At 44.3% G+C, this 23,908-nt stretch overlaps 1 protein-coding gene across 5 annotated transcripts in view; it reads right to left on the bottom strand.

The window, feature by feature from the left end:
- Window positions 1-23,908, bottom strand: part of ITGA9 (integrin subunit alpha 9) — a 291,253-nt gene that overhangs the window by 238,581 nt on the left and 28,764 nt on the right. For all 5 annotated transcript variants that reach the window (XR_010598391.1, XM_042860327.2, XM_005302712.5 and 2 more), the window contains exons 5-9: window positions 17,837-17,904; window positions 11,797-11,926; window positions 9,663-9,748; window positions 7,106-7,174; window positions 1,607-1,744 (exon numbers count right to left, since the gene is read on the bottom strand). Coding sequence is in view for 4 of the 5 variants with exons in the window: in XM_042860327.2 (XP_042716261.2) it covers window positions 1,607-1,744; window positions 7,106-7,174; window positions 9,663-9,748; window positions 11,797-11,926; window positions 17,837-17,904 (491 nt within the window). In the remaining variant the exon portion in view is untranslated. The remainder of the gene's footprint in view (window positions 1-1,606; window positions 1,745-7,105; window positions 7,175-9,662; window positions 9,749-11,796; window positions 11,927-17,836; window positions 17,905-23,908) is intronic.

Genomic DNA, 23,908 nt, shown 5'->3' with positions numbered 1-23,908 from the left:
TTCTTGCAATGAACCCTCAAGAGGAAAGGAACATTTCCACAAGAAAAAAAAAAACTTAATTACTCAAGCCAACCTCAAGAGCTCACCTCAAGTGTTCAGATTTTTTTATTCCCCACTTTGTGAATGAGGGCAGCACATGTAATACAGTCTTTTTCTTGGCTGCAGGGAGCTGCCGACATTAAAAAATCCTACATGAAGAAGTTGGGACACAGAGTATGGGGGGGGGAGGGAGGGGAAAGCATACAGCCCTGTATGTGTTACTTGTTTCTTTAGAGCACACACTGCCAGTGATTAGATATAAGTGTATCAAATCTATCATAATGCCGTATGTGCATGCTATAAAGTAATACGCTACATGCCATCAGGGTTATCTCTTATGGTGTATGTGTCATGTGAGTGGTGTGGGTGAGATAACTGAAATGAAGTGTTGTTCTGGCATCCATACCACAAAAATCCCAATCCTACAAATAGTTATTCATGTTACTTTACTTCACACGGGAAGCCCCAATGAAGTCAAGGTTGAAGGAAGGAGAAACTGCTACTAGCACCTCAAGTTGTTTTATTTAATACATCATTTACAGACACAAATAATTCACCTTTTCACCATGAGCTCTTTGGGGCAGGGATTGTCATTTACTCTAGGTTTGACATCACCTAGCACAATGGGATCCCAAAGCGGTTGACCTCTCAGCACTACTGCAATCAAACATTGAATAAGCAGCAGATCAAAGTGGGGGGGGAGGGAAATCAGGGCTCATTTCAAGGATTGTTAATTGACAACTGAATTAACACAAATGCAAGTCTGGTTTCTTTCACACACAGTCTGTAGGACTTGTAGGTAAATTTTATTTCCAGCAAAAATATATTATTAAAGTTATAAAAAGAAAGTTAATGTGAATCCAATAGTGCTACTGTTGAATCCAATGAAAAATCTCCCATTGACTTAAAGGGAGGAGAATTGGGACCTATATGTAAAAAAAATACAGCTCAATTCTTAGAGTCAGTTTAAAAAGGCACTTTCACAAACACATTTCCCTAAAAATATATATATGCCTTATTTTTCTTTAAACACTGTGTACTAATCATCTTCTTTCCTACTCCAGGAAGTCAAAGTTCAGAATATCCCAAGACTACAGTTGTGCAATGTGAAATTCAGTGGTTTCAGTCGAAAGGGCTTTCCACTGTAGACTTTCGATAAATAGCATCAAGTAATAATACAAATCTATTCATTAGTTTCTCTTCAAATCCCTAGTGTTTTGTTTTGAGTTGTGGGTTTGAACAACCATCCAAAACACAAAGAATAACTCTGGTCAAAGCAGCTGATTTTCAGTTGGTTTTGACATCAAAAGCATGGAAAACCACCAGTACCACCAAGTTTCAACATAAAACCATAAATTTTGCCAAGCTTCCTCAAAAGATTCACATTTTCATGACTAGATTCCTGAGTTTGTAAAAAAAAACATGATACCAGATGATTTTTGACTGGCTTCATGTTTTGTTGGAAACACGCACACACACACCCCGTGTATGTAAGACACCAAATTTCATGGTAAACCACAGCTGGACTGACCCTCCCGCCACATGCTCATCCACTTTGCATACTCACATTTCCTCTGTTGATATAGACTGTGACTTGACCCTCATCCCTGATCTCAGAGAACATGGGTGCTCCAACCAGCAGGTCTGAAAGTCCATCCGAGTTCAGATCAACTGCACATAAGGAGGAGCCAAAGTAAGAGCCCATCTGTAACCAAGCCGAGTCACAACAAAGCATTCAGTATCTGCCCACACACAGGAGGAAATCATTTATGTTTTTTTAACATCAACTGATGACTTGCTGCTTTATCTCACACTAGCAGCCCTAAGGAGAAACCTTAGGGAATTTTTTGGCAAGAATTAGGCACTTTATTATAACTGTGCATCAGCTCAGACAGTTTGTAGAAGGAATAAAACTCACACTCCAAGACATACTTAAAAGAGGCACTAAACGGCCTTACATTAGAACAGCTTTTGCTTGGCAAATATCTAAAATGAGGAAGAGGAGAATTAGCAGCCTGGGCCAAGAAGTGACTGGTGATTTTTGAGGCCTAATGTCACACAACTGAATGGGACCTGATTTTCAGAGGGTGGTGCTCAGCACTTGCTAAAATCATGCCACTTTTCAAGCTGTCTCAAGCTGGAGTCCCTAGTCATTCTTGAAAATCTTTTTCCTGGTCTTTTTAAATTTCTCACCATCAACCAGAAAGAAAAGTAGTGGGCTGACTGCAGGATTTTTTCCATGCTAAGCAGCTATATTTGCATCAGGAGGTTACTTCCAGTTCATGAGACGTGAGGGGCAAGTTTTGGAACTGACGGGCTGGGAAGCACAGCCCCAGAGGATTGTAGGATACCATTGGCAGACTCCCCAGACCAGAGTCTGGCACCCCAGATTTGAGCTGCATCCACACTGCAAAATACCTGGGCCCTGTCCCACATTACAGAAGGACTCAGACTCTCTGACTCACCCCTCCAGCATGGGCCACTGACCTAAGTCAAGAGGAGTTACTAGCCTAAGTCAGACTAATTTCTGTGTGGAAGGAAGACGGGCTTGGGTTTGAACCGGAGTCTGAGCCTGGGCTTGGCGTGCTGTGTCGACATACCCATACAGGCTCTGACTGCAAGCTAATCAGCCTAAGGCCCTAAGTCTGCAGCCCCTACTACACGGAACTCCCATTGGTTTCAGTGGGAGTTTCATGCCCAGAACTTGCAGAATCAAGCCCTAAATGTGTTGTCAATTTCTATCTACAATGAAAGATATCAGGCTGAGATATTTAGGAGAGAATGAAAGACTTAGGTGTATTATCAGATTTATTTCAAATAACTATTATTGTAGAACATTAAATACTAATCACCCACCCAAATATACCCTTAAACCCACAGGCGTGCACACGGGGTGTGCCGGATGTGCCCAGGCACACCCTAATGCAGGGGTGGGCAAATAGCTCCACTCCCCGGCAGGGCAAGCCACGGGGTCCGCGCTCCCGGGCCTGAGCGCCCGGCCGAGCGCAGCAAGCTGCCGGCCCCTCCCCCGCCTTCCTCCTCCCCTGGAGCCATGCCGCCGCGCGTAGTGCTCTGGGGGCCGGGGCTGCGCACTCCCGTGGGGCAATGTTTGACTCCGCGGGGAGGCTAGCAGCCTCATCTCATGGTAAGGGGTCCGGGCCAGGGGGGTTGGATAAGGGGTGGGGGCAGTCAGGGAACAGGGTGGGTTGGATAGGGGGTGGGATCCCAGGGGGTGGTGGTAGTTAGGGGCGGGGGGTCTTTGGAGGGGACAGTCAGGGAGCAGGGGGGATTGGATGGGGCATGGGAGTCCCGGGGTCTCTCAGGGAGCGGGGGGTGGATAGGGGTCAGGACAGTCAGGGGACAGGGAGCAAGGAGGGCCCTGGGGGGGGTGTCTCTGGAGGGGGTGGTCAGGGGACAAGGAGCTGGGAGGGGTTGGATGAGTCAGGAGTTATGAGGGGGCAGTCAGGAGGCAGGGGTGTGGAGAGGGGTTGGGGGAGGCAGGGAGCGGGGGGGTTGGATGGGTCCTGTCAGGGGGTGAGGAGCAGTTGAATAGGCGTGGGAGTCCCGGGGATCTGTCTAGGGGCGGGGGTGTGGATAAGGGTCGGGGCAGTCAGGGAACAGGTAGGGGGTAGGGTCCTAGGGAGCAAGTCAGGGGACAAGGAGCAGGGAGGCTTAGGTAGGGGGTGGAGTCCTGGAGGGCAGTTAGGGGCAGGGGTCCCAGGAGGGGGTAGTTGGGGGGGACAAGGAGCAGGGGGAGGTTGGGGGTTCTGAGGGGGGAAGTCAGGGGGCAGGAAGTAGGAGGGAGTGGATGGGGGCGTGACTAGGGCAGGGGCGGGGCTAGGGTGGGGCTCCCTGGGCGCACACCCTAATGAAATAGGCTGCACACACCTATGCTTAAACCACACTTGAGGTTTGATTTAAAATACAAGTAAGAAAATTGAAGGCAAAACCAGACATGGTCTTTAATTCCCCCCACTGGCCAAGATATACCAGTGCATACTTCACAGGGCACAGTTACAGCTCATCTACCAGCACATTCTACTGCTATAGCTACCAAGATGCTCACCAATGACTTTGTCTGCCCAATCTGCTCACGAGCAAAGCCTGACACTTTGGACTTCAGAGTCATTCCAGAATCCACAAAAAGACAGAGCATGAACATGTCATCGGCAAACCGATGGACTACACACACACTAGCGCATAGCTCTCAAATGTCTCATTTCGACGGACATCACACATTTTAGCCCAAAAGCCATCTGCTTTCCACATTAATCTGGTCACCCCTCGCTTTTATTGTTGACAACTGTTTACATCAGAAATGGAGAAGCATGAAACTGAGATTACAAAGTTATTTAAACTTTTTTTTTTTAATTACGACTCTCAACGCATATTACATTTGCTACATACATCATGATTTTAGGGTCTCATTTTGGGTTTTTATCACACACGGAGTCCCGCATTTGGGCCTTGACAGATTACAGTGTATGAAACAGAGCCAACCTATTAGGTATATCCATACTGCTGTTGGGAGCTTGCTTCCCAGCACAGATACCCAGTCTCGTGCTAGCACTGCTCAAGCTAGCGTGCTAAAAACAGCAGCATGTTGATGGTGGCAAGGGCGGTGATTCAGGCTAGCTGCCTAATTACAAAACCCGCCCAAACTGCAGCCGCCACACTGCTCTTTTTAGCCCATTAGTTTGAGCAGACCTAGCACATGCCTGTCTACCTGCGCTGGGAAGCATGCTCCCAGCTGCCATGTAGATATGCCTATAGGCATAATGGGAAACAGGCAACAGCCACTCTGGTGTTCAAGTTGAGAATGTAACATTACATCTACAAGATTCCGTGAACTGTTTGGAAGCTGTAAGGACAGCGGGGTGAGCTAAGGATAGCGTTTCAGCATGTAACTCTGATTTTTGTGTCTATTTGGGTTTAAGGTCAGACCTTTAAAATTATCTGACTCGCTAGTTATTTTGTAGTGGAATTCCCCTGGTGGATTTTTTTGGTTTATTTTTTTAAAATCCAGTAATGTTTTAAAATAAAATTCTCATGGGCAGTGAGTTAGAGTTATGAAAAACATTTCACTATGTATTCAAGCAGCTTTAAGGAAAAGGCGGTTATTTACCCAACTGTGCAGTGTGGGTGAGTTCATGTTACTGTGAGAACCTTACATTTCTGCCTGTGTTTTTATTTGTAACCACAGGATTGCATTAACTCTTTCCATATTTGATTTCCCAACCTTTTTCGCCTTACGAAAAGAGAGGAGGGAAAAACTGCCTGTGCATTATGTCAAGTGTGCATGGGACATGAGAGGCACGAACCCATACCTTTGTTGCTAAAACAGTGTTTGGTTTGATTTCGTTTCCAGCAATACTCATTAAGTGAGCATTGCACATCAAATTACATTTCACTATGGAAAAAGACAGGCAGGTATTTGTTTATTTTTTAATAAATTATAGCTCCGATTTTACAGGAAATGGAAGGATGGGGCACATGACAATCTACAAATACTTGAAGGATATAATCACTAAAGAGGTGCAGAATTATTAATGGTATTTATAAATGGGAATAGTGAGATTAAATTAAGAAAGGAAAAGTTTTGGCTGAGTAGCCAGAACACTTCCCGATAGTTCTATGTGTTAAGCTCAGGAATAGTTTTTCAAGAGAACTGATGGAAGCATCATCACTCAGGGCATTTAAAAGTAGACTAGAAGAAACACAAGAAAATGCACTAGAGGAAACAATCAGGCACCAGCAGGGAGATATACTGGATGAACTGATAGCATCACAGAAATTTGAGCTGAAAAAGACCTATCGGTGCAAAACAAAATAGTGGAGACCTAAAAAACGTAATCACTTCATCCACCACCTATTCATCCTGGGGATTTTCTCCTGTCCCCAGTGTTTAAGCAACTTTCTATAAAATGTGCTTATGATTCATTGAGACTTTGGCAAAGTGTCCCAATGACAGGCTGATAATCGCATCACCTAGTATAGCCAAATTTAATTAGTACTGTATACTGTTCAAGGTCTTCATCTCTTTTAGAGCCTGACTGCAGCCAGAGCACAGAGTGAGAATACAAGCGGTTCCTTCTGGACAGCCATGAGCTAGGCAGACAGTCTCTTCCTCAGAGATTTATCCCTAAATAAAGCATATTCCTGTTGTTCCCTAAAGCTGGATCTGCTATGTATTTGTTTTCCTGAGGACATAACACCTATCACCACCAAGGCTCCTGGTCAAGGAGAAGGTGTACTTCTCCCTACCCCAGCATGACCTCACACAGGGAAGTGGAGTTTGACTAGGTACTGCTAGAATATTAAAACAAAGGACCAATGGTTAGCTCTAAGGAACGAATCCTCAAACCAGCACCCAGGGTAGATGCATGGAGGGAAGAGGGAAACAATCCTTCCTCAGCGTAATGCAGCTGCTCCACAGCCCGCTACTATAACTCTAATGTACCCGCCGCCTCCTCCTCAGAGGGATAGGGAGAGAAGCTCTGGACATATGAGAATCAGTTGCTATACAGGATCTACCTCTTTCCTAGTTTGTCCTCCACAGCTGAGCTTTGTAGGGCACCCCAAACCTTGCACTTTGGCATAGTGAACTCTCTGCTGTTACGAAGGCAGGAACAGGATTTCCCTTAAAGCCCTTGTCTACACAGCAAGTTATGCATAGCAAGCCAGGGTGTGATTCTACAGTGCACCGGCTTGCTGCACAGCAACCTCCCACATGAACCCTGCTACAGTGCAGTCAAATCCCAGAGTGCGACAAGCTGGTACACTGCAGATTCACAGCCTGGTTTGCTTAGGAGTAACTCGCCATGCAAACAAAGTAAGTTTTTATCGGCTCTAACAGGAATTTTAATCGCAAATATTACCAGACCTTTTACTCCACAATTCCAGCACTGAGCAGATGCTACCACTATGATAGAAAAGATGGTTGGTCTAAATGATGGCTTTAGGACTTCTGGGGATTTTTACACCTAAATCAGACACTTAAGAAGCTATTAATTCAAAATAATACCAATTGAAATAGCCACATTATTTTTTGTCAAGAATCGCTCACCTTTTTACCTGATGCCTGAAAAATCTTTATTAAGGAGCCTGATCGCCTGTCTGTTCTGAAAATATAAACCTATCAAATGGAAACAAAAACAAAAGCAGTTACAAACACTGACCACCAGGATAAGTAGTTTATAATGTTATGAATTCATCAGTGCAGTCTGGGTATATATGTACTTTACTCATTGTAATAAAGTGATTATTAATATTTGCCAAACTCCGAATTCAAGGTGATCCTCCTGCCTTTTCTAAAACAAAAGATGAAATTCCCATTTTAGTACCAGATGTTAGAGGTCTCTTGTCATTACAAGTACTTAAATAGTATCTTAATGCTGCTTTGTGTGTGTGTGTGTTTAAAAAGACCCACTGCACAAAAGCCATAATCTCAAGCAAAAGTCTCTTGGAAAGGAATAGCAAAGTGCCCCAGAGTAACTAGGGATGAGAATCTGACTGGTTATCGGGATCTTCCCACCCCTACCTTCTGTGCCAATTCCAACACCCTCCTCCCTGCCCCCCCTCCGCCTCAAAAATGTGTGCAGTCTAGGTAGCAAGACAAATGTCAAGCTGTTTTAGCAAAGGTCAGGGTAAAAACTGAAATCACACCAGTAAATGTGTTAACACCTTATCAGTCAAATTTTTTTCAAATGTTACAAAATTACAATCTATAGCAGCAGCACTAACTTGTGTTCATACAAGTTACTCTTAGAATACCCTTTTTAATATGTCCTGGACTGCATGCGCTTACATGGTGAATCAGCCTCCACGTTAATGTTTTCTGACATTGGTCCTTTTCTCTCCATTGTTTTTCATGTAGATGAATTTTCATATTGTTTACAGTTACTCATTCAGAAAGTACACTTTTGAATGAGAATCTTGTTTAAAAATGGCTTCCATTTCATTCACACTGTTTCACAGGATGTTATGACTGATTCATACAAGATGGCAAACAAGCCACAATGAGCAACCTTGAGGGTAGATAGCTGGGTCATTAAACCAGTAGAAAGTGTGGAAGATTGAACGAAATGAAAAATCTTCCTTGAAGTAAATATAGAGATATTTGTATCATAATAAACATTATACCTTCCTCATTGTGGACAAAATAGACAAGGCTAGTAGCAGTGGAGAGTCATTATAACGTAGTGATTTGGACATAGATTCATAGATTCTAGGATTCTAGGACTGGAAGGGACCTCGAGAGGTCATCGAGTCCAGTCCCCTGCCCGCATATATACTCAAATATAAGCCACTTATTGGTTGTTTTTGACTGTCTAATTGATTTGGTTGTAATACAGGTAAATACAGAAATGCAAGATCAAAAAAGCTACTAAAGACTATTAGATCTTCTGCTCCTCAGGAGGCCAATACACTCCTGGCACAATGTAGGGTATTAGTACTGTCCTACTGTCCCAGAGCAGTACTGCAGCTCATTAATATTTAGCATTTAGAACCAGAAAGAGTAAAGAACCTAGCATTTAATAAATCCCCATATGCTTGCAACGAGGAACAAGTCTCCACCGAAGTCTTGAGTCACTTGTTAGCTCAGAGCAGCAGCAACAGTAAAATCTGAAGTCAATTCATCCATTTCTGACCAGCAGGTGTCAGTGTAGTTAATAGGACCAGGCATCCTTTCATCTGTAAAGCGGATCATTGGAGCCAAGGACTTGATGTATTAAATTATATAGTGAATTATTAATGGGCACTTAATAGCTGCGTGCACATGGAGCTTTAAGGTGCTGTATATTTCTCTGAAGCAAATCAAATACTGTACCTTATTGCGAACATTACCCTTGGACATGGGGGGAAGGGGAGCAGGGGAAAGAGATTAATCTAGATACAATGACATGAAGACAGAGATTACCTTGGGTTTCATAATGGCCTGGTCCAGAGGAGATGAGGAGCCAAGGGTTCTGAGTATTAAACTCCAATTTTGCTGCTGACTTGAATTTTGTAATTTTGGACAAGTCACTTAAGCCCCTCAGCCTTAGTTACCCCATCAGCAAAATGGAGATAATTATAATTCCTGTCATAGGGAAGTCGTCATCATGGCAAATCCCAAAAGCACTACCCAGCTCAACCTCTGGCCAGGTGCTCTGGCTGTGTTTTCAACTTATATCCATCACTGGCAACCTTATTGAGCCACCAACGCTTTTGGTGTCTGCATGGTCACCAGCCGTGCAGTGGCACTTGTTCATACACAGCTTCACAATTCGTTGGTCTTCCCTTCTGATAACTCCATACCAACAAGGCCACCAAAACCAAACTAGTTCTATTTTAAGCAAAATAGGTTTTAAAAAAACTTCAGACAGAAGAGTGATTTTTGAATTAACGATGTCTCTTTAAAAAAAAAGATTTTAAAAATGGTGGGGGGGGAGGAAGGAGCACCACAAGGGGCAGATAGGGTAAATTTGAGGACCTCATCAAATTTCCTCACCTCTTCCAGGCAAGTGCTCAAAAATTAATCTTCAGACAAAATCTCTTGGTTCATTAAGTTTACAGGAACTAAGTCAATATATTTTACCCAGTCACATCTGACTGTATCATTGTTTGACTAAAAGCCACACCTTTCCGATGCCTCCATCCTGGGGAGCTCCTCCTGCGACGTCCGTGGTAGTTGGCTGGGAGAAATGACCTGCTGTCACTGCGTATCCTGTGCAGGAGGTTGGGTGGGGTGATGGGGAAGAGAAAGGAAAAAAACCAAAAAGGAAAAACGTGAGAAACAGGTTAGCCATCTGGATCACACTAATCAAGTTCCACAGTTCCTCTTGGAGTATAAATATCCCAGCGTCATGAAAAAAGCAGCAGGCACTCACTTTATACAGGAACTCGCCAACATTCAGTTCAAGTGTACATCACAGCAGGAAATTACAGTAAGCATTCAATTGTTTTTCCAAAAGCCAAGAAGGTGAAGGTGTGGGTGGGAGCCCGGTGAAGGATAGGCAAAGGTAAGAGGGACAATAAGTTAAGAATCCAGATGTGAGAAGAATGAGAAGCAATAAAAACAGAAACCTGCACACAGTCAAGTGACCATATCATCAGAAAGAAACAGCTTTCATGCCCAGGGCCGGTGCAACCCATTAGGCAACCTAGGCGGTCGCCTAGGGCACTAGCATTTGGGAGGCGGCATTTCGGGTCCTTCGGCGGCAACCGGATCTTCGGCCACCCCGGTCGTCGTCGGCATTTAGGCGGAGGGAGTTGGGGTGGGGGGAGGGCCGCCTGCAGCAAGTAACGGGGGGGTGGCACGCAGGGGAACTCCCCGCCCCAGCTCACCTCTGCTCCGCCTCCTCCCCTGAGCACGCTGTTTCGCTCTGCTTCTCTCCCTCACAGGCTTGCAGCACCAAACAGCTGATTGGTGCCGCAAGCCTGGGAGGCGGGAGAAGTGGAGCGGCGACGGCGTGCTCGGGGAGGAAGCGGAGCAGAGCTGGGGCAGGGAGCTGCCGCACGGGGGGGCAGAGAGCTGCCACAGGGCTCGGGGGGGGGGCGGCGCAAGGTGGAAGTTTTGCCTAGGGCGCGAAACATCCTTGCACCCGCCCTGTTTATGCCTGTGAATGACAGTCTCATGTATGTCAAAGAGAATAATACTCCCTCCGTTAAAGCAACTGCCCATCATGGCATGGAAAAATCAAGTGCCTTTTCAGTTCATAGGGAAAAACACAAAACATTAGATGAAGAGGTCAACAAAATTAATGCTTGAAAAAGAAAAAACAGGAGAGAATTTGAAACAGTATATAAAGAAAGTGTATTTGAAACAGGTAGATCAAAGTTTTATCTTGTTTGCTAAATTAAAAATGATATATAATAAGTTTAAAGGAGTCTAAGGAGAGAACTGGGTTTCTTTTCCTTTTAAGGATGTTTTGCATTCAGCTCGCCCCTCCATTGTGAATTATGGTTCTCCCGTCCACATGCTAAACACTGTAATTCAAGTCTAATCAGTGGAAAAATCTATATATGACTTTACATATATACACACACTGTTCATTTAACTATCCTTGAGTGGCACCCGCTAAATTATATTTATAAAAGACTGCAGGTTAAGAAAAATCAGCCTGAGTCTTTAGTCAAACAGCATTAGACTGTTGCCTGTTGAGTTTTCCAAGTCTTGACACTCCTAAACACTGGGGATTAGGTGGAAGCCTTTAAATTAATTTCACTTGTGACATCAGTTGATTTTAAAGCAAGGCCTCTAGAAGTTAAAGCCTAGTCTGTTAAACACCTACAAAATCTGCTCCACTCCCTAGCCCATCCCTCAATAGTCTCTTACTAATAAATCATTTATATAGTGCTTTGTTTCTTCAAGTAAACTAATCATTCTACAGATACAGAGGAGCTGCTTAGCCCAAACCACATAGTAAGTAATGGCATGGCCACAACTAGAATTCTGGCATTCCTGGCTTCCCGTCTGTTACTTAGCCTACTAGACCATACAGTCTCACAATGCAAACCTGTTTTCTATATTCCAACAGCTATAATGTTTGGGGGGGGGGGGGGGGAAGAAATGAACTAGTGAAAGTCCTTCACTGCTTTTTTCCTATATATTTTGTCAGGTAACCCACCAGCCACTCAAACCATTTTAAGCTAGCCACTTATTCTTTTACTCTTTTACTTTACACCAACAAAACATTATTTCCACTGAAAAACAATTGCACCATTATTTTAACCTATTTCCAGCCTGACATCGGGGTCCGAGCAGCTACTTGCCTAAGTATGTGTACCGCCTGGCTATCACAGCATCATCATTCAGTTTGAAATAGGTGTTGTCAGTGAGGTTCAACACTTTGATAGTTCCCGTCCAGTAAAAAGACCCTGGTGCTCCCATGATGACCAGCTCCTATGAAAGAAAAGAAAACAGAGATGGACAAGAACCAGAAAAAAAATATGAAAGAATTAATCGCAGCAAGCAATCGTTATGTTTTATAGGGCCAGGGGAGAGTTAAATCAAGGCTTCACGCATGAATCTGCCCACAGAAAAGAGTCAGAATTATTCCTATGTTTATACAGTACTTTTCATCCCAAACATCCCCCTAAGCAAGTTTTTGCCAATACTGGAGGCACTTCACCCCACTATTAAAATACCTAAGCTCTCCTCCAACCCTTGCCCTTCACACAGATACCAGGAATCAATACACCTCTGTTGAACCCTCCTGCTACCTCTACAAGAAGCATCCCCAATCAATCTCACAAGCTATTGAACATGCCTACAAACATGTTCTTCCAACAACTGTTCCTCCCAGCGTCCTCCTACTACCCCCAAGAAGCATCAAAACTGAGCTACAGAATCCATCCACTTGTTCAACAAGCACCCTGGATCTACCTCCCAACCTGCTGCCAACGGCTCACAGCTTCCAGGTGACATTGTAGACAAAAAGTCTATGGTTCAAAACAGGCTGAAGGACCAGATCCTCAGCTGCTGTAAGTCAATTGATCCTTACATCAACTGAGGATTTGGACCTATGTATTTAAGAGAAATTGATTATATGAGGACCTTAAAAATGTAGATTGTCCCCGTCTGTTTAAGGCTGTGTTTTGAGGGTGGAACTGTGCAAAACTCAGACCAGAGTCATGTACTTCAGCGGAGTTTCAAAGGGACCTGGGACAATTTATAGTTTCAGGTGGAAACTACTAGGCACCTGATGGTTATACTTTGTTTTGATCTGAAATCAGGAAAAATGTGATGGTATTAACATTTCAGCTGAGTTTTGCTTTGAGTTTCTTGGACTTGACATTCAAAGCAAAACTCAAGCTGAACAAAGTCTTGTGAACTAAAATCAAAGAAAGATTCAAATGGACCCGTGCAAGTGGAAGCCACTGAGTTTCCCATCATTCCATTTGAGAGAAGGGGAGCCTTCTAATTATCAATGAGAACCACAAACATGTAATATACAGTGGTAGTGGTGGAAAAGAAAAACAAAAACAAAACAAGCTGAGCTCAGAGTGAAATCATAGAGATGGTGATCCCTGGCTGAAAGCCAAGCCCAGCTGAAAAAACTAGTGTCACATTTGAAGGATTTGATTTAGCTGAACTAGGAAAGGGTAGAATAGGAGTTAATATAAGCTCATCATAAGAACTGGACAGTCTCTGATGTAAGAGAACTGAGTGAAAACTGGCTTCTATTTTCCTCACCCCTCAATAGTGTATGAGGCATTCAAATTCATTGCTGGTGAGAGAGACTAACCTTGCTGTATTCCACAGGTACTGGGGAAAACCACACTCTTTCCTTTTACCTTGGCACAAGCCATGAATCGTGGTCATCATGCAAACTGTACAAGTCTTGGAATTGACTAAGTTACAATGTCACTGTTTCTGCTGGTTTGCCAGAGGAGCACAATAGGGAAAGGGAGGAACCAACTTTTTTTTCCCCATTTAAGGTCTATGCCTATATGAAGCTTGCCTCGTTCTGAGGAGTTTATCAAAGTTTGATCAAAGTGTAGGAATATCACTACTACAACATCATGAATGTTGTTCCTAAAAGGAGAAGACTATGTCTAAGTGCTTCAGACCACCTAAAGTGAAGCCACTGTAGAAATGTGCCTCTGTAGAAACAAATTGGTGCAGGAGGCAGACTGGGGGCGGGGGGAAAGGAGGAAAGCTGCAAGGCAAAGTAAAGGGATTTAAAGAGTGACACTTCTGGGAAAAGTGCCAGAGTCTAGGCCCAGTTTTCAAACGTGGGATTCTATATGGACATGCAAACCGCACATTAGGATGCTCTTAGAATATAAAATAGGCATTTCTGAGCACAGCAGATTGAAAAAATGATGCACTGACCTGTAGCTTTTTATGTGCATCTTTTAATTAAAATCTAAGCAGTTGTGTTTCTGTTGCTTGTATGACGGAAGACCACCTCAGGATGGTGAAATGGAAGATCATTTCTTTTCTCAGGGGACCATATATAACGATGAGGCAGAATCCCACCTGGGATTCTTATATCGTGTGCTGTCATTTGAAAGCCCTTCATCCAGGATTTTTTTTAAATGTATGTTTTGGTCACTGAAGATCTGTTGTGTACAATGTGAAATAAGGCAGCTAGAGCTTTTGGAAGGAAATCCCATACTCGGTTCCCTAAATCCAGAGAGACTTTACTCCAAACCACAGGGCGTTGGAGGGAATTCTCTGCCACATCAATGATGAACATAATAAGCATTATTCTCAGCTCTGACAAGACAGAGCAGCACAGCCATGAATTATTGCTGTACAATTGTGTGAATGTATATGTAAATCTGTGCCTCATGCAGCTATACTATGAAATCCAGGAAGCCTGTGGTACAGAGTTTCCTTGTTTCTTTTCATTGTGCTGACAGACAGCTGGTTTTCTTCACCTGTTTTTTATAAAAAAGGTCACAGGAAATTGTAACCCAGCAATCATGCCAGTAACACAGCCCCATTACCAGAAGAGTGGTGAAACTCCTGTGCTAGAGAGTTCCAGTCCAGCGGAGGCTAAATACAGGCTTTTCATGGTGATACACAAGGACATAGATTGCAATACGCAGCTAAATAGAGGGGTGTACTAAGCTACAGGTTTTTTTTCTTGGGAGTGGCTATGCCCTTGAGAACAATGGATTTTCCCTGGGCAGAAACAACTAGCATCAGCAGGACTGAGTGCATGAGTGTACAGTAGGGGCTTCCCTGTTTGACCCAGAAGTCGTTTATCTACATTTCCTGCTCAGGCTGAAGCTCCATAAGGCAGGAGCACTAAAAGTTCAAAGACATCTTTTGAACTAGGCTGGTGAGGGAGGTTTACAGCATGGAAAAAGAAACAGCCTTGATAGTACAGACAAGCCAGGAAACAGCTGTTGCTGACAAGGCTCCTGTTACCAGACACACTGCCATTGTCATAAGGGTTGCCACCCATTCCCAGTCTACTTGGGAATATCTCATTCCCGTTTTTCATGCAGCATACCCTAATTCTGTTTATATCAACCAAGACAATAAACCCTCTGGGCCAAATTTGATGGTGGTGTGTAAATTAGATCCCTCTCACATTACCTTGAACTCCTCGCACCGATTACACCCACTCTGCTGATGTCTAGGAGAGCTCTACCTTCCGTACCAGAAGGCATAAAGAGACTCGTTTAAATTCCACCTCCTTGGCACATAAATTCTACTAGCTTAGACTCCAATAGACTAGGAACCCGAAAAGAACGTAAGCAACTCCAAGGGAGTCTAACTCAGTGTAAGGGGCTCTAACTTACACATCACCTCCAAGTCTGACCCTCTGCATCTACAGGAATCTAAATAAATAAGTCAAAGTGAATCTAACTGCATGTTAAGGATGGCTAAGTTTATGTGATATATACACTCAGGGGACAGGAAGAAAATGTTACACCAGAGTTTGTCTACACAGCAGGCAATGCGCACTATGTGGGTGTGGTTTCTAAAGCGCACTGATATACACCTCTACCCCGATATAATGCAACTCGATATAACACAAATTCGGATATAACGCGGTAAAACAGCGCTCCGGGGGAACGGGGCTGCGCACTCCAGCGGATCAAAGCAAGTTTGATATAACTTGGTTTCACCTATAACGCGGTAAGATTTTTTGGCAACCGAGGACAGCGTTATATGGGGGTAGAAGTGTATTGCACATTAACTGGTCCATGTAGGCCCTGCTGCTGAAAATTCCCTAGTGCACTTTTATATATTGCTGTTTCAAACAGATCTACATTAAAAGCACACTAGGGAACTCTTAGGGCAAACCAGCAGGGTCTATACGGACCAGTTACTGTGCAATACATTAGTGTGGTTTAGAAACCACAACCATATAGTGCACATTGCTGCACTGCGTAGCTAAGCCCATAGATTCCCTTCTAGTATTGCTTGGAGTCACTTGGACTCCCATCAGAATTTGGACCTCTCAGGTTAGTGGTTACCTTCTTTTCTTCTCCTTTTCCATTGTCTCCAGCACTTTTGAGGTTCATGAATTTTAAAATTTTCTTACTGCATCTGCTATTGCTCCTCTTGCTGTGCATCTATTAGTTCTCTCTCAAGCACTCTGAACTGGCAATTCAAAGCTATACCTTCTGGCAGTCACTAACAGGAAGCAATGCTTCCAAAGTAACTGATTTAGGACAGCCCAGGAGTTAGCAGGCTAATGGCAATGGCACACACTGAAGTAAAAACAATAGAAAACCACTGACTACTTTTAAAGATGAAGGAACCAGACCCAGGGAAGAAGGGGCAGAGGGTTGATTGGAATAGAAAGATGAATAGAAGTAGAAGGGGAGAACTGAGAAGAGAAGGCCCTAAGTTTATGCCGCTTTCCAGATCCCACCTATCCTATTCCATCCTTCTATTGGCCTCCTCTTTCTTTTTAATCAAACGGGATATTGAATAGGGGCTTAATTTATCTACAGTGTTTCACTAAATGAACTGTTAATAATCATGCTATCCTCCACCTTTCACTGCATCAGCAGAAGTCACAGACATCTCACCATTGGATTAAACAGTGGAACTTCAGGAAAGTTTCATCTTAGGTCTGAATTTCGCAGCTCAGGCCCATCTCTGATATTGTATCAATGTAAAGTCATCATCATTAGTCACAAAGGCCAGGATTTTCAAACATGCGTAGAGATGTTATATGCCCAGCTTAGGACAACTTGAAGGGATCTGATATGCTGAATGTGTTGGGCATCCACTCTCTGTACCTCAGGCCTTTTTTCCAAAAAAACTCTCAAATTGGGAACCCAAAAATCACTAGTCACTATTGAAAAATGTTGGCCTAATATTTGTTTTTATCTTTCTAAACATACAGCAAACAATATTCTAGACCATGAGACAGGTAAAAATCTATTTTGATGCCTTAAACATTGATCATGTAACGTTTGCTCAAACAAGTAGTCCCACTAATAGTAAAGGAGCTACCCTCATGAGTAAGAATTGCTCAAGTGAGTAAGGGTTATAGGACTCAGCCCTTACCGAATCACATAAGAAGAGAGAAACAGACTCTTTCCTCCATGGTATCTTTGGCTTTAAAAACTAACAGGAAAAAAATGAAGAAATTCTGAAAAGAGATGAGTGTACCATTAGGAGAAGGTAGTTTGTGTTTGATATGAATGCTACTGAGAAATTTAGGGTAAAATGTTCTAATTTTTTGGAAGTTCAAAAACAAATTTTCATTGCAGAAATAATGAACCCTAATGTCACTGAAGTGAGATCAATGATGTTAAATCAGGGATTAATTTGACCCAGCATTTATGTAACTGCCCAGCCACGGCTCTGAAAAACATATTCCACAATACCAGTTTGAGACAGCAAGAATGGATAAGGCATCAGAAAATGGTGTGTTTTCTAAATTTAAGGACTATTAAAAATCATTTCATTCATGGGGGGGGGGATTTTAAAACAAAATTTAAGAGAATAAATAAAGTGTAAATCCCGAGACAGAAACTGTGGGACCTATATGGTTAAAATATTCCCTCAGGATAGTCTTCAAAGTTCATTCATTCTTCCCTGGGGGTACTCAAGCATAAATCCATTCATGTGGTTCATATGTATTATGTAATGTATGAGACTTCACAGTGACGCATTTCCAGAACTGTGGGAGGAGAGACATTGTAAAAGGTGGGTGTTTGTTTGCTGCATTATTGAAGTCAGAACATTATAAAAAGAAATATGCCAAGTGCATTGAATGCAGCTAACGGCACGTTTCTGTTTCCACACTCCTTCCCAGTGTACATGGCAAAACAAGCAGGAAAATGCATCCTCAAACTTGAACTTTTCATCAAAACCACCATTACCCACCTCAGTGAAGAAGCCCGCTATTCCAGCCTGACACGAGCCATGCTCTTCCCCGTATTTCTTCTTATACTCTAGATTGGAGGGGGAGGAAGAAAACAAACCACAGTCATGTCATTCCGTGCCAGCTGTGCGCGGCTCACAGTTCGCTGAGCTCCCTGCTTCATTCCACATGTACTGCTGAGTGCTGAGCCACAAAAAAGACTAACTGGAGCCAAAGGAGGAAAAACTCAGGAATTCAGTGAGCCTCGGAAATTTAGGCCTCTCTTCCGCAGTACATGTATATGGCCAAAATGTACAGTTGAGCAGTCTTTGCTGAAGAGGAACAGCAGCAACAAAAAAATCCCATTTGTGATCATAAATGGCTACAAACTTTCAGCGACAGGACAGGAATAGCAGGACTATAGCAAGAGGGCAAGAAAGCAGACCCAGGAATTGTAGGTCTCAGTGGTATATACCAGCAGCAACAATATTGCCTATTAAATTATAATTGTGTAGTTTAAGGCAATACACTCTTCTGTTCCCAGCTGAGCTGTCCAGCCACATTGCTGTAAATGTTGGCTAAAAGTTACAAAAGGGAGTAGGACCCCTGGATTCTCTCTCCAGATCTGTCATTCACTTGCTGTGTGGCCTTAGGCAAGTCACTTAACCTCTCCTGTGCATCAGATTTTCCATCTGTAAAATAGGTATAGTAATACTCAACTATAACATAGCGGTGTAGTTTTATGCAACATAGTGTGGTGAAGCTTAGTATTTATAAAGTGCTTTGAGCGCCACGGTTAAGAGGTACTATATAAAAGAACAAAGTATTACAATACTGGTGTATTCAGCAAACCAAACTAATCACAACCACCCTCATCTCAGTCTTATTAACAAATAAAATCTAGGTCTAGTGGCAGGACACTGCATCCACCCAAAACAATAAAAGAATGCTGAGAGGAAAGACCTGTGCATTCATTCCCACTTTCATATTGCCTACAATGCAATTGATAACCCACTTCATCCCTTCATAAGGTTTCATTTCCAACTCTAAGAGATACCAAAAAACATATACCTCAAATTCATCAAACTTACATTCCAATGCAAAACCTTAACATTGACTTCATATGCTTCTGGATTAACAGGTCAATCATACATCATACTGACTGTCACAGCTTCACACAGCTGAGGAGTTATTCTGCTGTAACACTGGTAAGCAGGGCCGGATTAACTTTTTGTGGGCCCAGCACCAAACATATTTGTGGGCCCCCATTGGGGAAATAGGGCATGTGATGGGGAGTGGTCCACAGAGCGAGAGGCCGGTTGGAGGCAATGGGGCGCAGCTCAGCGGGAGTGGCCCCACTCATCTCAGCACAAGGACACAGTTTACAACCCACAACTGCTAGACACATACTGGTCCGCCCAGCCCTGCGCTGCCAGCGTGCCCCTTCTACACTGCCCCCCTGGCCAGGGCCCTGCCCTTATGCCCAGCACCCCCTCACCCAGAGACTTCCTCCACAGATCCCTATGCCCAATGCCCCCGGTCCCACTATGCCCAGCATCCCCTGCCCAGAGACCCCTCCCGCTGACCTCCCACCACAACTGCACAGCACCCTGCATACCATACCCCCTGCCCAGCTCCCCCACCTACAGATCCCCTACTGTCCAGCACCCCCTTCACTGTCCCACCAGCACAGCTGTGCGGCGCCTCATATTCCTGACGGAATTTTGCATCAAATTCTGTGCATAATATTTTAAAATTCTGCAATTTTTTTTTTTTACAATAAATAAATGTGGAAGCTCCGCCATGGCAGTGGGGAGCACAGGCCACTGAGGTGGGAGAATACCTTGAAGCCTCCCCTGCCCCCCCAGGGACAGGGACTTGGCAGTGAGGCTGAACCTGACCCTGACATAGCACAAGGGCCAGGCCTGCCACAGAAACACCCTGGGGCCCTGCCCCTTTTGTGCCAGGCACACCAGATGTGGGCAGGGAGGCTCAGCCTGGCAGTAGGATCCAAGTGCAGATGGACTTAGTGTATGGGGGGGATCCAGATGGGGGTAAGAGGGTTCTGTGTGGGGCAGTCTGTGTGCAGGCAGCTCAGTGGGGGATCTGGATGCACAGGGAAGTTCCAGGTGCAGGGGCAATGGGAGTCTGCAGGGGTGGTACAGATGCAGGGGAGGTGAGGCTTGTCAGGGTGAGGGTTTGATGGGCATGCTTAACAGGGGAGCCCCAGCTGCTGCCAAGGGGATCTGAATGCTGGGCCCCCACTTCCCCTATCCCCTTCACTTTCCCATCCCATCATAGGTGCGGACTTCTGGTTTTGCCAGTGGGTAGTTAAGGCACAGGCCTGGGGGCCAAGTGTTCTGGGTTTGGTTCTCTGCTCTGCCAGACTCCCTGCTTAGCCTTGGGAAAGTCACTTCACCTCTGGGTGCCTTAGATCCCACCTGCCAAATGGGGCTAATGCTGACCCTGCCTCCTAGGCTAAATCCATTCATGGCTGTGTCATGATGGGGGAAAGGAACATACCCAGGTTGGTTGATTTGGGCTGAATTTCTTCACAGACTGAGAATGAGAGCCAGCTCCACATAGAGGGAAACAGGAGAGAGAGGGGCTCAGGCCAGCTCCGCACAGAGGGGAGTTAGGGCTTCAGCCCTGCATCTTCTGCACTAGGGCAGCTGGGGGCTTCAGCGCTGCATCTCCCACTGGGGTCAGGGCTCCTCCTCCCTCACCCCTTCCCCCCCCCCCAGCGCAGCTCCAGTCGGGGCTCCTCCTCCCCCTAAATCGCCACTGTACCCACCAGCCCTAGGCTAGCTGGGCTCCCTTGCGTCACCTGATGGCTGTTGTAGCTGGAGCGGAGCCTGAAACCCTACAGGTGGACGCCATGGCCACCAGCCCAAGAGGTGCAGGGCGGTTCCCATTGCAGTGGCGGGGTTGGGGCAGAGCAGGGGCGGGGGCTTTGGGGAAGAGGCGGGGTGGGGCAGAGTGGGGGCAGGGGCAGTTTTCCTGGCCAGCTGAGTTGGCCAGGGGATCCGGCTGGCCGGGACCCCTTCTAACTCTGGGCCCGGCGCCATGGTAAACCCAGTACTGCTGCTAAAGTCATTGTCAAGGTTTAAACGGAACTCTGTAATGGCTTAGGAACCTTAACTATGGTGCAGCTATCATTGCATGCAAGTTACATGTACTTGGCCTCTACCCTTTTTGGAAGAAATGGAATGTAAAATGGCTGCCTGTTTGAGCTTCAGAGCCAAAATTGCTCAGATCATCTGTAAAGTGTGGGACAACTCCAAAGGAAGCAGTGCTGCCCACACAATAAACCAAGCAGCTGCATGGGTGGCCAGATAAAAATTTCTCCTCTCTACTACTATTTATTACCATTCAGTCTTTGAATCAGAAGCAGGACCCCTGAAGTGTACAGAGTGCTTCTTCAATCTGTACAAGTTCTTCAGCCCTTATCTTTCAGTTCCTCTCTCCACACTGCCAACTCCCTCCCACGAGCTCCAGCTTCAACACCAAAACTCCTCGCTCTCCACCTGGGCCAGAGGAAGTATTTATTGCTGTACCAAGGCCTCTTACTGCTAAAAATTAATCTGTCCCCTTTTTATTCAAAACACTCTCCAGTTATTTTCTAGAGACAAACAGGAACCATATCTCCTAAAACAAACACCCCCAAACTCTCAAAATCTGAACCGGAATCTTCACAATGGGCCAAATCAAAACCTGGCATCCAAAACACCCTGAACTTTGGAGTGTTTAAAACCCAGATCTGAATCCAAATTTTGACACGTGGGCCCATCTCAGTTTTCTGAGCTTTATTTTCCAAGCTTTACCAAACGAATGAATGTACAATTGCAACATATTGCCACTTCCTGCATATTACAACATCTTCCCCTGGATAAAGGGGGCTCCAGGGAAACAGAGTAATTGAGTTTCTAAAAACATTGGCCATATAGCCTGGTAACACTTCACAATAAGTAACCATTAACTCCTTGCTAAATTACAAAGGAATTTACAAGGAACTGCTTGGCATGTTACCCCTTTAGAACCAAATCAGTTCCTCATGGTGCGTGTTATTCTACTGAAGACCAAAAGAACTTAATAAACCATTGGTTTCTTCATGGAAACCTTTTTTAAAACATGTACTAAAGGAAACAGTGACAGGACTAACAAGTAATTACTTTAGCATTTCACACTAGTAAAAACACCTAAGGTCTAAACAGTTGAGTAGGGAAATGAATGACATTTTGTCACAGCTGAGGGCTCTCTCAATTTTTCAGAATCTGCTAAAATTGCAGATAGTGCTGAGAGTGACAGGTCTGATGACATAATCAATTCAAAGTACATCCTTGAGCCTCATGGTGCAACACATGTATAGATAACCCCTGGATCCACACAGTGGGGTTCTATGTGGGCTCAGGGTCCACCAGCATGGTGCATCTTTCAGGTTCAGAGTTTAAGGCAGCAACTCCACTAGGAACATATGAAAATTTACTTTAAAACTCAAGTTCTCAGGGCAGTTCACCTGTATCCCCACCACTTTATTACTAGCCCTGTACAGACAGTCATTTGTGGAGTTAGCCTCTGCTTGTAAGGGAGAATTTTGTATTTGTTTATTAAAAAGTGATCTTTTATGTGATGAGGACCAACAGTCACGGCTTTTTCTTTCTAGAATTACTTTTCTGGGACGATGCCAGGCAGGCAGGAATGTCACAAGAGCCCTTCTTTGTTAGAGTCTTTCATCCTTAAATAGGACTGTGCCAATGTCTGTCACATATTCTTGATCTGTCCAACTCGAACCCTTTGATTCCCACCACAGTAACGTATTTTTATTTAAATGGGACATGCTCATCCTGTGGAAATTCTCTCCTCACCCTGACTCTGTACCTGAAAAGTTGCCCTGTAATTTTTCATGGTCACCCACTTATGGTCTGATTCCATATCCTATACATCTGGCTCCCAGGAAGTGTCAATTTTCCAAGACTTCAACAGCTTTCCATAGGCTTTTGCAATGTAGACACCTAACCCTTTTGAGAAGAAGATAGCTGTCTTCTTTATTATTTTAAAATATAGCTTCTTTTGCTGATGAAAGGTACCAGATAGGTAGCCCTGGAAAATGATCTCTGTTGTTTATCCACAGGACAGATGCAGCTCATGTAGGGAACGCAAAATTCCCCACGCTAGTGCCTCGGCTCTAATCTAGAGGGATCACTTCTATGAGGGATAAGTTATTTCATCATCTCAACTCACTGACTCTTTGGCCTGCTGAGATTGCTAAAATGGATCACCCAGGTGCTTAGCTAGAGTAAGTCAGGCTAGCTCCACTGAGCACAACAGAACTACACCGATTAACACCTGGTGAAGACCTGGCCCAATGCCAGTGTGCTCATAACTGGAGTGAGACCATCATTTCATTGTGCACACAGGCCACCAATCATTCACTAGGCAAGTAACAGCTTTCAGGCACTACCAACTCTACCAGGACCAGTGACTTGGAGATGAAAGACTAATCACTTATTAATAGAGATGGTCGGGAAATTTTCAACAAAATGATTTTTGCCAGAAAATGCCAATATATTGAAACAAACTTTTTGCGGGAACATATCGGTTTCGATGAACTTTTGTTGGGACAGGTTTTCAGGTCAGAGAGAGAGAGAGAGAGCGCGCATACGAGTGTGCACCACCCATTCCAGAACAGCCAATAGCCCAGTTATTAGGGTACTAACCTTAGATGTCAAGAGATACAAGGACTTGTTCCTGAATCTCCCACATCACCAGTGAAGGCCCTAACCACCCGGCTATAGAGTCAGTCATTCCCTCTGGCCCAATGAATATTTAATTATTGACACCAAGGGGAACAGCTCCTATAGGAGAGATTAAGATCCACTGCAGAATAGCTAATAGCCCAATGGTTACAGAACAGACCTGGGATGTAGGTTTACATTGCCGCTCTTCCTCTTTCCACACCAGAGACTTGAATCTCACTCTCCCACATCCCAAGTGAGGGTCCTATCTAGAGTCACTCTCTTTTTCATTTACATGTTTTGGACGTCTTAGTTCTGTCTTGATGAACATGAAAATTTTGAAATCTTGAAAACATTCAT

The sequence above is a fragment of the Chrysemys picta genome, chromosome 2 (genome assembly GCF_011386835.1).
Source record: "Chrysemys picta bellii isolate R12L10 chromosome 2, ASM1138683v2, whole genome shotgun sequence".
NCBI lineage: Eukaryota > Metazoa > Chordata > Testudines > Emydidae > Chrysemys > Chrysemys picta.
The sequence above is the reverse complement of the archived record's forward strand: the minus strand, read 5'-3'. Positions and strand labels throughout refer to the sequence as shown.